Consider the following 14,719-nt stretch of genomic DNA (forward strand, 5'->3'; position numbering starts at 1 on the left):
ATAACGAAGTCCTTGTAATTTATAGCCTGAGCAGTCTACTTTGATTTAAGACTACCCGATGTGGGCTTTATTTGAAAGGCACAGAAACAAACAAGTAGCCACGAGACACAACAAATCAAGCGAGATTGCAAAAGTGCAAAAACGGGTTAAGCCCTCTTACTCTCTTAAACCCTCTCTAATTCTATTACAGATTTTAAACCTCTAGTTTAGTTTAGTTTAGTTTAGCGAGTTCAACACAAAAGAGAGATGCAGCGTGTTGTAAGAAAACTAACCAAAACATTTTCACACAAACAGGTATGTCAGTCCATATCTTCATTTCTTCAAATTCACCTAATTACTTTATTATTCTTATTTGTTTCAATTAATCAAGGAAATAATCATTTTAGTTAATTTGAATAATTAGCATTTGCAGGTTCTAGGTTTTCGTTCTTATTCCAATCACAAGGTTTCCGTTGATGTTGGACAACCAACCCCTGCATCTCACCCACGGGTACTATTTCACAACATCCACCTTAAGAATTAAATTATTATTTTGTTCTTATTTGCCATTTCGTTGTAAATTAGTTTTACGCTAATAGACATTTCTACTTTTCTATTTCATAGGATTAATCAGTTTGAAAACACACCTAAGAGTAGAATGACATGGCAAAACAACGAGTTCTTACTGAATGTCAGTGTAAAACTGGTTTACACTAATGATACATGTCTTTTAAGCTCTTAGTTAATAAGAACAAGTCTCTAAGAATTTAAACTACTCTGCATTGATAATAATTTTTTATTAGAATGACAATATAAAGAATCAAAGAGAAGAGTGACTCACAAAGGCGGCTAGAGTTTTATTAGAATGACAATATCATGACTTATCAAAATAAATGTTACAAGCCACTATATAGTAAAACCTAAAAGGGATAGACTACTAACTAACTTATAAATCCAAAAGGTCCGACAACATAGTGTACACTGTATAAATGTGTTTGGGCCCCTCGCCCCTTGAGCTAGCTTTTGGGATAAGATCCAAGCCCAGTCAACATGTACGTCCATCAAATTATATTTTAAGATGTAGATATTTGTTATGGTATTTAGGAAACATTATAGTGAAACATGATTATGAGTGTGTGTGTGTGTGTGTGTGTGTGTGTGTGTGTGTGTGTGTATTTTAAACTACCGGTACAATAAGCACAATCTTTAAATTTAGTTGAAATAGATAATTTTTAGAAGCTAACATTAGTTGGTAAAATACTACCATTGTCTAGGACTTTTGGAGTGTCTGAAGTATTCACCAAGTGTTTGACATGCTTACTATGATTATTTTCAAGCATTTAACCGAAATACTTATTTGTTAAAATTCATAACCATGTTTAAAAAAAAAAGTTATGTTGCATTGTAGCTTCTAAAAGATGGGGAGATCACACCAGGCATATCTAGTGAGGAATACATCCTAAGAAGAGAAAAATTGTTGGAGCTTCTCCCAGAGAAGAGTTTGGCTATCATTGCTGCTGCCCCAGTAAAGATGATGACAGATGTCGTGCCTTATACATTTCGACAAGATGCCGATTACTCATATATTACAGGCTGCCAACAACCTGGTGGTGTGGCCATTTTAGGGCATGACATTGGTTTATGTATGTTCATGCCAGAAGCCAAACCTTATGTGAGTCTGATACGATAGCTTATTCTTCTTTTAAAATAGAACATCTTTATTGTTTCTCCCGGTATGTATTTTGCAATGCTTACCTATGCCATAAATTCTCCTGGTATTATCATCATCATCATTATTATTATCGTTGTCATCACGATCATGATCATTGTCATCTCTGGTTAACAAAACTGTATATTACATATTAGAAATTTTGTGTGTTCGTTGAAAAAATATCACCTTAAATGTTTTTGGTCCATTAATTTTTGGGTCATGCTAACAAGTTAAAGGCACTTGTTAAAGATTTAAAATTAGAAACGATTGATGAAATTTAGGTAGAAAAAGTTACTTTTTGCTGTTTCAATGTGTTAAAATGCACAATTTCCATTAATTTTTTGTTTTGAATCAGCCCTTAATTTTTGTCAGTCCTTAAAAGATCCAAAAATCATGTGCGTATAATGCCTAAAGAACCTCTGCGAGGGACTTATTAAAACGCATTATTTTTGTGAACTAGTAGTATATAGAGACCAGGAATTCCTTTTTTGATGAAAAAAACTGATTCCAAAAATCATCTTATATTTGGGGATCAAGAACAGATTTAAGCCACATAAATACTTGAACTTTCATCCGATTATGAATAAATATATTTTCTTTTGAAATCCATGTAGTATTTCAATTGTTATCATGTTAGAGCGAACCATCCATGAATTTGGTCATCATGTGTGTGATTTTTCTTGCCATGTCTTCTAGGGTTATAATATATGAAATAACTAATTTTGATGCTAACATGACATTGAAATCTTAAATTTGTCTAGGATGTGATTTGGCAAGGGCATGTAGCAGGAGTTGATGCAGCATTGAATACATTCAAGGCCAACGAGGCGTATCCAATGAGAAAGTTGAACGAGGTGAATCACTATTATCGAGTATTAAAAACTTTTTTTACTTATGTAGCAATTATCTAGTTTGTCCTCTACACTTGAACTATTTTCATCGATACGCCTTGCTGGTGGCTTGCAGCCAATGATGCCAACTTTTCTGTCTAAAATGTGCATTTAAGTCTCCTCAATCGAACGGTTACTTCTCTTTAAAATATTTCAATTTTAACATGTTTAGTTACTTATTCAGATCCTTCCAGATATGATAAGGGGTTCCTCGAAATTGTATCACAATGTTCAGACTGCTACATCAGCATATACGGAACTGGAGGCCTTCAAGAAACTAGCTTACTGTAACAACGTAAAGGATCTATCTGTTTATACCCATCAGCTGCGATGGATAAAATCTCCTTCAGAGCTCAAGCTGATGAAGGAATCTGCATCAATTGCTTGTCAGGTACTTTCAAGTTTCAACTCTATTTGATGGCTAACTATCTGAGGACTGAAAACCTAGAACTCCTAGTGAGGCTGTTATATGCAGATTTGTTTAGGAGGTCATAGATGCCAAATGGTAAGAACTTGATGATTTGAACATTTTCTGGTTTTGAATAGGCTCTTTTGTCAACAATGATGCATTCAAAAACATACCCTTTTGAAGGTATGCTAGCTGCAAAGGTCGAATACGAATGCAAAATGAGAGGTGCGCAGCGAATGGGGTGAGCATTTCTTTATATTCAGCGACTGTCCCTCTTATGCAATTTGTTCACGCCAGACTGCTTTGTCTATTGTTATTGATAACTTAAAAAGCTTCTGCAAGAGTAACAGAGAAATTCATTAATATAGAAAACTAAATGGAAGTTCAACAATCACCCGCGTTCACAGTTAATGAGATAATTTTTATCTTTATTTCCTCTCTGTATCAGATTCAATCCCGTGGTTGGTGGTGGGCCTAATGGAAGTGTTATACATTATTCTAGGAACGATCAGAAGGTAAATTCATTTACTAACTTCTATCTAGTATGTGTAATTTTTTGTTTTCTTATCTTTATCATGTTTGGCAGATTAAAGATGGAGATCTTGTTTTGATGGACATTGGATGTGAGTTACATGGGTATCTCAGCGATCTCACGCGTACCTGGCCACCTTGTGGTAGCTTCTCTTCTGCCCAGGTTAGCATGGTTTGGTTCCTTTTAGAAATCCTATCTAGGTATTTGGGAAATCTTACGGCCCGTTTACTTTGAGAAAATGTTTTGTTTTCATTTCTTGTTTTCACTTCTAATTACAAAGTTGATACATTGTTTTCAATATGCTTTCTGTTTTCAACGATTTGTACAGAAAACACTAAAAACAATCTGTTGTTGTTTTCTGTTTCCTTGATATACTATTTACTGATGATTTAATAGTAATCCAAGACAAGCAGACTGTATAGTCCTAGTTTTCCATTGTAGTCCTCATTCGATGATAGGCTTAATTGCATCAATTTTCATTTATGGATATGCATATGCTCTCATATGTATTGCACTTCTTTTGGACTGGGATTCTGTGATGTTGACCCATTTTTAATCTAATTCCATTTTTTATTTTAGTAGTATGATTTTCTAAGCTATCGTATCCAGCATCCATACCTTGAGTAAAAAATAAAAGATATGATTCTTCTATCAACATCCTAGTTGTTTCTTGTTCCCTGACAAAATGCAGATGGTGGCATGCTAACAAGTCATTATAGCCCAAATGAATATTTTTGGACATACAAATTGTTTGAACGTGTAAAATATATCTAATTATTTTGTTCATGCATGAACATCAATTTGTGATAAATTCTGCCTCTTCATGCCCCCTTTGTTTAGGGGATCTGATGTGCCTAAAGCCTGCACATACCCGACATATGGCATGTGGGGCAGAATCTTTCTTTCCTTCTGCTATCCCAATGTCTTATAAATATTTGAAACTTGGTTTCTGTTCCATATTCATGCGAAAAGAATCTGGTATAAAATAGACTGCTCATTCAACTCGTTGCTTTACCCTTGCAGTCTTGTCACTTTTAATATGAATTTCACGATTTTTCTATATTTCAGGAAGAGCTTTATGAGCTTATACTAGAAACTAACAAGCATTGTGTGGAACTTTGTAAGCCTGGTGCTAGTATCCGACAAATACACAACCATTCGGTATCTCCTTTTTCTTATCATTTTTTCAATTTATAAAGATGCAATAAGGTCACTGTCCTTATCCTTAAATAAAAGTCATCGTCCTTCATGAGTTATTCTAATAACTTAAACTTTTTGAAGTTGATGATTGACATGGTATTGGAGTCTCTTTGATTAAGTGTGTCTGGTTTGGTTTCACATTGGGAAAGTCAAAATCAAGTTTGATGAATAAATTTTGAGTCAAGAACGGACTCCAAACTTAATTTTAACCCCTAAACATAATGCTTTTGTGGTTAGTAAAATTATGACAATTTGAATAAAATTAATTATGAATATCATCTAAAATATGGTTTTATTACTATTATTCAAACATTTACTGTGTCAAACATCGATTTGCAAATAATTATTTACAACTATAAATCAATTTACTTGAATTCATTTTTAACCAAAATTAGTTTTGCAAAATTAAGTTTCTCTAAAATCACTTTTTCAAACTTCAACTCAAACACGCTATAAGTTGTTATGAGGTTAATCCTTGCTGTTCTAATATTTATAAATAAATATTGAATTTTAATGTAAGGAAGGTTAGGCCTGCGAACGCCCATGTTTCAATATGAGGGGTGTGTTAGAGATATATAATAAACCACAAGCCTAATTGCAAATTATTTCTCAAGATTTTTAGTAAAACTGAATCAATATGATTCCAAGATTTTTAATTTACCTTATTTGGTGTGCATTTGGTTTTTCCTTTGTGTGTTTTGCATTACTCCCCCATCCCCCCAAAAAGTAAACTTTTAATATTTGCTTTGCTCTATGCATGATGAGCACTATCTCATAATCAGTAAACAACCATAGTGTGCCAGTGGCCTGAGTATCTTCTTTATAGACCCGTCTGTGCTTAGTGTCTATCTTACTAGCTGCTTGAAGCTTATTTAGCAATAAAACAGTGAACCGTGTGAAATGGTCTGGTTGCACAGGTTGAAATGCTGCAGAAAGGACTCAAGGAGGTTGGAATTTTGAAAGATGTTGGAAGCAGTTCCTACCATAAGCTGAACCCAACTTCTATAGGTAGCCTGGTCACGCCCATGTTTTAGCTGACAAAGCATGCCATATTTTTTTTTGTTACAGATATTCATAAGCTAGTTTGACATTTGAAATAAAAATATGGTGATGTATTTAGTCATGTTTTATTGATCCAGGTCACTATCTAGGAATGGATATTCATGATTGTTCAGCGATCAGCTTTGACTGTCCTCTGAAGCCAGGTGTTGTAAGTGCTTTCCCTGACTGTACAACAGTTCAATAATTAATATCAATTAATTTTCAGATGTGGGTGAGGATTATGTTCCCATAAAATCATTATATGGTAATGGTTTTTAGTCAACTGTGTCAGCGTGACTTCATAGTGTCTTCAAACTAAATAAACGTGGTTTGAAATGCACATTTTTCAGTATTTCCAAACATTGGTTTCATCTAAGGTCCTTGTAATTTGTGTCTATCCAAGTTTGAAGCACTCGTTCAGTAGTCTGCACTTTCTTTTCTTAAGTGATTTTTTAAATGATACCTTCATTCCAAAATTTCCCCTTGCAGACCTGGCAAATTATATTTCTTTATTTTCAATTTTTGTATGGTAAAGGGTAAAAAAGACTCAGCCAATCAGCTTAAAAATATTCTGCTGCATTCAAATATCATACAAAAATCATACAAATAGGGAAGTTTTAGAGTTTACATCCAGGGACACTTTTCCAGTGATCATCACCACATTTTATGTATAAAATAGGATTTGCTTCTCTAAAGTAAGGGCTGCACTTAAGAGGATAAATTGTGTAAGGATAGTGTTGATTGGAGAATCAATGGTTGAGAACTTAATAACTTCATATTTAGTGTGTTATATACATGCACATCTTTTATCACTTTCTTAATGTTAATGTCCGGCAATTATTATTGCATTTAATCCTCTAAAGTGAATCTCACACTTCCGATGAGGCAAATCCATGAAAATATAATATAGTTTCTGGCCAAATTAATATAGTTTGTTATTTTTTAGCGGGGTAGGGTGGGATGGGAAGGAAGTAGTGTTGGATTGATGTGAATGAGCATTGCCACCAAGTTCTTTTTTTTTTTTGAAGAAATCATTGCCACCAAGTTCTATTTTTCTTTCAGTTATCTAATTGGATTTTTTACTGGCACTTGTCGTTCAAATATGCTTTACCAATTCATATGGACATAATGTGTACTCATATTAACTGACAGTCTGTTCTTTTTTTAATTTGTGAGCAGGTAATAACTATTGAACCAGGAGTGTACATCCCATCTTCTTTCAATTGTCCAGAGAGGTACTTACTAAAGTTGATTGAAGAACTTGTTTTAACAAATTGATCATTACAAATTACTGGTTTACCAGCTATTTTTACAACATTCAAATTCATGGGAAGTTTCCTTCCATTAACCAGCTTCAGAAATTTTACCTCTCATTTTCCCTAGAATCTGATTGTGTACATTGGTATGTTAAAACCTGGGTTGGATAACCCTGGTTGCTTCTTATTTTCAAGGAGATTTATTATTGATTTCCCTGCTTATTCATTATCTTCTGAATTCTGTAAGTTCTTGTTTGATTCAATAAAATGGGGTGAAAGGAATGAAAATGATTAGAGTTTGTTTAATAGGAATTTTAGGAGGTTAATCATTTCCAAGGGGGAGTTCTTATTCTATTTTATGAGGGAAGATTCATTCCCTCTAAAGTTGAATGGAAATGTACCATCTATGTCCCTTATTACAAGCACCTTTGGATAATTCATGCATTAAGAAAGTTAGATAATAGATTAAACAAGCACCTTTGGATAATTCATGCATTAAGAAAATTAGATAATGGATTAAATTTGTATATTTTGTAAATTGATGTTCCGAAATTGCCTTTTAATGAAGTTTAGTTAAGCAATGTAACCACAGGGTAGTAAATTAAATTAGGGGTATTTTTTTAAGAAAATAATTTATGCATCTAATAATTATGAGAAGGGGTTATTTTTAAGCACATTTTTTCCAAGTGGCTCTTATATTTAAGGACAGATGTAGTATTTCTTTCCAACCATTAAATTGTTGCCCTGTATATTTTCTAAAAATGGTAAAAATATCATGACCTACTCCTACCTGTGCCGCATCGTCATGGCTCTACCTTTACCAACCCGTAGTTTCCACTAAACTAGCTCCACCCCAAGGGTAGGTCTGTCATAAAAAAATGTATTATTAAACTCATGTTTGCTTTGGCAGGCCATGTAAAGTATAATGGAATAGTCATTTGATCATGTTAAACATGCTATTGGAAATGACTATTCAATTCCATTCTCATTCACATTCTTATCAAAATCATTCCTTTGATTTGAACCTGCTGGGACCTGAATTTCTACAGAAGTATTGCTCATAAGCTATTCAATCCATCAAGAGACATGTATGCAGTCTTGGATCTTGAATTTTGTTTAATTTTATTTGAGAGTTATGAATGTTTTTTAAGTTGATTGGTTTCGATTGCAGAACAAGTTGTACAATTGAGCTCAACATAGTATGAAGTTCATTTTTTTTGCGTCTGTATTGTACTTGTTTTACCATTTTAGTCATTCCCTTTCCTTAACTTCAGCTACATGATTGATTGATCTCAATCTCACATTATTAGGTCACCATGTAGCCCATGTGAGCATTTAAGTTGGTTTTCAGTCTTGGCATTCAATGTTTCAGTTTTGTACGTGATCTCTAATGCAGGTACCAAGGCATTGGGATAAGGATTGAGGATGAGATTCTCATTACAGAAACAGGTTATGAGGTAGTAATTTCTTTCTCTAGAAGTAGTGCAATTGAAACTAGTTTATTTGTGACAGATAGAGGTGTGCTCATTACTCTTCTTTTAAAACTTGAAATAATGAATGAAGGTAGTAGGTCCTTTCATTTTAAAATTATGTTGATTTACCTCTTTATAAACATTCCTTTTTTCTATAGGGTCCCATCTATTTAATATTTATAAAGACAGACAAAAAATTCAATTGACAGTCATATATCATATAAAATTTTAAAAGAGAGGATTATTCAAATAACAAATCAAGTTTCAAGTAAATACTTATCCTTTTTAAAAAAAAAAAAAAAACTAAGCACTTGCTAATGAAATTTTTGCAAGCTGTTAAAGAAGAGGACGACGCTTCACTCAACAAGTCATCATCAGCTTCACTTTTTGGTTTAATCTTGATTTTAGCTTTAAACATACTAGTAAGGTTGAACCTTTCATTTGAAAAATAAAAAATATTCATTGGAAACAGCAGCTTTTCAAGTCATCAATTAATTGGAAAGTGCTACTTTTTATTTCTTGTTTTCTTAACTAATGTCTTAAGGGCATTTGTTTGCATGAGTGCATGATCCTAATATCAAATCATTAGCAGAATTTTAAAGCCAGTGCATGATTAAGTGATGGAAGTAACTGTGATAACCTTTTTCTCAAGGATAGCAGCCCCTTGATAAGTTGTTATCTGTGATTGGTTCTGGTATTACATATGGTTGTGTACAGAACCATTAAATGTGTTCCATCTTCCATGTAAGGTGAAACCAAATGTACTGTAACACTAGAAGCAAAAACACTATACAGTGACCTTTTCTTTGTGTGTGGTTGTATGTGGACAAAATTTGGGTGAAATTTCTTAGGTTCCTGCAGTGATGTTCTCTAAATATAAACGAAAGATGAGTATTACTTTTAATTTCCCAACTATGATAACTTTAGAAAAGAAAATGAAGTGGCTAAACAAAATTAATATATTATATACTTTTTTATTCAAAACAGTTCTATAAGCACCTACAGAACTTAACCAAGTTTTATGACACACACTCCTGAAGTTAATAACTAATATTACGCAATACAGGTCCTAACAGCATCAATTCCGAAAGAAGTGAAGCAAATTCAATCCTTGCTAAACAACTTCAGCCATGGAATAGGGGTTGATAGCCAAAATAACTTGAGAGCTACATCCAGCTGATACTGTCCATGTGCATTAAAGAACTGGGGACAGTGAATATGTGCATTGCATTGTCAAAACTGTTGGTAAATTATTTCCATCCCTTATTTTTTGCCTCCTTCATTTGAGCAACATTCCAACTTGTATTCTACAATCTTGGTTGGGAAGGGGGGACAAAAGAATAAGAGAGAAAGGTGGGGCAAGGTTTCATTACTTGTTTTAGGTTGTTCTTCTCTTTTTGTGAACTGATAAAGTAGTAGGTTTCTTGCACCTAATTGCTGCATATTCCATGCCTGGTTTTATTGGTGTAAATTATTGATGATCTCATAAAATGGCCAGCTCCATATAAATTTTTCACAGCAGTTGGAAATTGTAATGTAATCTTTTACACCGGCTTTACAACAAAGGAAAGAGTTTAATTTCTATATATTTTCACTGTAAATTTTTTACAGTCATTTTATAATATATCCTTGTTGAATGAGTTTTAAAAATACATGACTTGTTTATTTATTTTTACATATTTCATTACCACCTCCTGTATTCTCTCTAATGACCAAATCAAAGGTGGACAACAAATAAGGAAAAATATAAGCAATTAATGAGACTTGTCATGTTTAATCACATGTTAAAAATCTTGTTATCTTTTCGCACTTCATGCATTTTTTAGCACTGAATAGTTGTGCTGTTATGACAAAGATAGTAATACTCTGCTAATGAAATAATCAGTTTGGTCGGTTACTAAATTTACAAATCTAAATCCTAGATATAGACATTGACAACAAATTAGAGAAAAATGACATTTTATTGTAATCACATGTGTCTATATTAGACATTGTCATGTGTTAGATATAAGATATGCCTTTGATCAGAAGTGTTAGTGTTTACTGAGATCATCGGTCACAGTCAATTAGTAAACAATACATAAGGTTTTAGAAAAGTGTAATGGCTTCAAGCAGTAAACTAGAGAATCAATAACTCTTGAGAGCATCTCTAATGACAAAGTTTGTAAGGAACTCAAAATTGGCTCCCTAATGACAAGTTTGTAAGGAACTCGAAATTGGCTCCGTAATCAATATTAGGTGGCTTCCACGATTATCTGTCACACTTGTGCAATTCAAGCATAGTTTGCTCTAATGATAAAAACATTAAGAAACTTTTATGAAACTCACAGTTTTAATATTTTTTTATTTGTACTCAACTTTTTTGTAACTCACTTTTAATGATTTTTCCTATTCAACTTTGATGATACATTATCTTATTTAAGCTTCTTCAATCATTTTTTTTTTCTTACTCACATTGTCACATCATGGTTACTTCAATTAAAAAAATGATTCATTATATTATGAAATCCGCTTAGATACCTTCACTAAAGATGCTCGAAGAGTTAAAAATTGTTCGGCTTTGCTTAGGCTCTTTTTGGCGCAAATCCACCTTAGTGGGAGTATTTAATCTTTTAATGAGTCACATAATATGCATACAAGCCTAGAGTACCTATGATTTTAATCTATATTTGGGTCTTTAGTCACGATTATTGCTCTTCGATTTTCAGCAAGAGGATGTTTTGTGGAAATTGAATCGAATGGACCTCTCAAGCTCAGTTTGTGCAATCAATTAAACCACAACTTCTTGTTGCAAAATTTATTAAAAATGAAATGTTAAATTTAAAACTCGTAGCATCTACAATGAAACTCTCAGATTTCATTTGAGTGTTTAAGTAGATCTCACACATACTCATAACCTGTTTTATAATTTTTAAATGTCAGTGCCTAATAATCAAAATTTCTTTGATTTATATTTTAAATATTTTAATCACATATATTTTACTATAATCAAATATTTTTAGATAGAAAAACTCCTTGTGTAAATAAATAAGTAAAACATATACACATATATTTTACCATGCAATATATACATACAGATGAACAGTACAACTTCATGTCATAAATTCTCATTGTATATATATTTTTCTTTTACAGATTCTCTACACTTAAAATAATTATATTTGAAACACTACACCTCTCCCAACGAAAACGTGTTAATTCTTAGTATGATGAATGATATTTGTACAACTATTTTTAAAAACAACTGTGACAACTTTTTTTCTCTTTTTTTTATTGAACAAAAACAACAAAGAGAAAAAGAATGAGAGAGAAAATAAAAATACAAAAAAAGTATGAGAGATAGAATTATCCTACAAGTTATCCAAAAATACTCCTACAAATATATTTTTCTTCCGAGTATATCTTTTGCTTACCCTATAAGCAAAGGGCAACAACAAAATACCCAACATTTATTGCCCTTCCCTTAGTTACATTGTATGCTTATATAAATTTCATTTAAAAAGATACTAGATTGTCGGTCACTCGTTTTCAATATTGCTATAGGTCAATAATTTATTAATAATAATTTCGCATTTTTCATTTAAAAAAATGATATAGGTCGAGTTTCATTTTGAAATTTATCTTAATAAATATCATTTTACGTGTATTAGTTAGTACAAAAGTTACTCTAATCACATAATTAAAATTAAATCTACAAACTTCTCGATAACATAACTCAATTGATAAAGACACCACATAATATATGTTGGAGTCATAGTTCAAATTTTAAATTTCCCTCTTATTCATCTTAACGATAAATTTATAGTGATTACTCCCTCCGGTCCTATTTACAAGAAACAATTTACTTTTAACATACATTAAATAACTTATGTATTTGGTTTAGGTTCTTGACTAGATACATACATTATTCAATGTATCTAAAAAGTCAACTTTTTCTTGTAAATAGGACCGGAGGGAGTACATTACTTGTCTTAAAAAAAGTCAATCTACACGCTTAAATACATTCAACTATCAATTTATCTGCTATCTAGAGCTATTAATGGAAAATGGCAATTATTTATTTTGAGGAAAAAATGGCAATTATTTCTAAAAAATATTAAAATATGATGTGATGCATATGGTTGTGACTTGTGGTGATAGATTACATGAAGTAGAAGATGGTTTGTGGTTAACTTACCACCGTGTCCCTAAATAAATAGGCCACACCTTCCAACTACATTTCGCGTCAGGCATTCTTATTGGCTTTGCTCTCCAACTCAACTTCTCCATTATTGTTATGCATTAATTTTCAGCTGCATCATAAAGGCAAGGAAAGATGGGATAAATTCCAATAAAATAAATGGAAAAATTATTTTCATGCATTAATATTTTTTTAATAATTAAAATAAATAAAAAAAATAAAAAAGTACACACATGACGTCCACTTCAGCATTGACTTGATCAAAATTGACTTGGGGTCAAAACTGCAAAAGGGACAATACTTAGGGGGCTGAATTGTATTTTATTTTGTTGGGGGCAAAAATCGTAACTTCCTAATACTTAGGGGGCCAAAACTACTATTAAGGCTGAAATAAATGAAAAAATTATTTTAATAGATTGGATATCTTCCTTGAAAATTGCTCATATTAGATTTAAGATTTATTTTTCGAAGAGGTGTGTTATTATTTTTTGACAAAGGTGTGTTATTATTTGAACACTTATTTATGTGACAACTTTTGAGACAACTTTAAATTTAAGAATAAAAATTGATATTAATACGGAAAACAAAGTAATAGAGAGAAGATAAAAACATAATGTAAATATGAAAGAAAATGATCACAAAATAGTTGTACAAAATAACATTTCTCCTTTTCAAAATCGACTCAAATCTAACCAAACCATATACATATATTAAAGCATAAAAAAAGATAAATGATACTAAAAACTCTTTTTACCTTGGGTTTAAACATTAATTCTGATATTTAAACATTGATTCGTGTAGTTGTGCAGACTAACACGTTTAAACATTAATTACGATATTTAATCGACATTTATATCTAAATTTCTCCAATTTAGTTGGTTCCATTTAATCATGTTAGTCTTCACAACTAGACGAATCAATCTTTTAATCTCTAAAAAAAAGTCATTCATATTTCATGTTAAGCAGTCAGTATCTTGAACAAAATTATTTCCGATGAATGAAATATATGTTCCACTAAAAAAAAATTCAATGTGAATTTTAATTGTGTGGTAAATAATCGGTCATATTTATAAGGAAAAAATAATTTTTTAGGTTCATTGAATACCTAATATATCCGATCATATTATAGATCAAATACATTTGTTTTTTTGAAAGAATAGATCAAATACATTTGTTATTCAATATACATAAAAAGTTGTTTTTTAACTTATAAACGTGACTGAGGCAAGTATTTATCTAAAGTTCTGACTCCTCAAGAGTCAAGACACAACACTTGTTGAGTTGTGAACCGACTTTTTCTCGGACAACCAGAATGTATTTGATCCTAATAAAATTTGAGGATGCTTTCAAGTACTCGTCTATACTTCATCATTAATATAGCGTTTGGCCATTTGGAATTATATTTTATTTTCCATTTGACTATCATTAAATCAAATGTTTCTTAGATTGTTAAAACGAAAATAAATAAATAAATATTATGTATCAGAATAGAATCCAAACTAATTAGGCTAGAAATTTTTTTATTCTAACTTGCAAGGTGTCTATCAAGAGAATAAAATCGATGCATGCATACTGATTAATTAGTTATAATTGTGTTAGTTACAAGTTGGTTAGTCAGATTATTAAATATAGCTATATTGAGAGTGTTATGTACTCCTTTCTATTATATTTATAAGCAAATATTTTTTCCACGTTCATTGAAAAACTGATATATTTAGACTATAATATAATCTAGATACATTAGGTATTCAAACAAATTGATCAAAGAATAATCGCTCGTAAATATGATCAAGGGGGAGTAACTATGCAAGGAGCACTTGTATTCATATTTCTTCATATATCATATCTTCACTATGTGATAATACTGTTTTTCCTCTCTCTTTCTCACATGTGGTTTGAGATGACATATATTAATTTTTTTTTTACAAAGATCAGGGACATTAGACCTGAACTAGGAATAACCCAAACAGGAATACAATCATGATAAATCAATTTAAGTGGATCAACTCTAATCTATCATAACGAAAAATTCAGTAATCATATGCGCAA

General features: G+C 31.7%; 1 protein-coding gene across 4 annotated transcripts; it reads left to right on the forward strand.

The window, feature by feature from the left end:
- LOC146957347 (intermediate cleaving peptidase 55, mitochondrial-like) lies at nucleotides 1-10,140 on the forward strand. Of its 4 annotated transcripts, none has more exons than XR_015022985.1 (14): nucleotides 1-294; nucleotides 404-490; nucleotides 1,388-1,651; nucleotides 2,452-2,544; nucleotides 2,765-2,971; nucleotides 3,127-3,230; nucleotides 3,438-3,504; nucleotides 3,576-3,683; nucleotides 4,590-4,682; nucleotides 5,639-5,729; nucleotides 5,861-5,926; nucleotides 6,942-6,997; nucleotides 8,415-8,475; nucleotides 9,557-10,140. XR_015022985.1 is itself a non-coding variant. In XM_085735985.1 (14 exons), exons 1-14 carry the CDS (start codon nucleotides 247-249, stop codon nucleotides 9,668-9,670), a joined length of 1,464 nt encoding a protein of 487 aa, XP_085592111.1. In that variant the 5' UTR covers nucleotides 1-246; the 3' UTR covers nucleotides 9,671-10,140. The 4 variants fall into 4 exon arrangements, 2 of the variants coding, with proteins under 2 accessions (XP_085592111.1, XP_085592120.1); XR_015022987.1 differs by having other exon boundaries at nucleotides 413-490; XM_085735985.1 differs by having other exon boundaries at nucleotides 5,861-5,931.
- Nucleotides 10,141-14,719: the final 4,579 nt, after the last annotated feature.

The sequence above is a fragment of the Medicago sativa genome, chromosome 1 (genome assembly GCF_051527215.1).
Source record: "Medicago sativa cultivar Bolivia chromosome 1, Bolivia_mono, whole genome shotgun sequence".
NCBI lineage: Eukaryota > Viridiplantae > Streptophyta > Magnoliopsida > Fabales > Fabaceae > Medicago > Medicago sativa.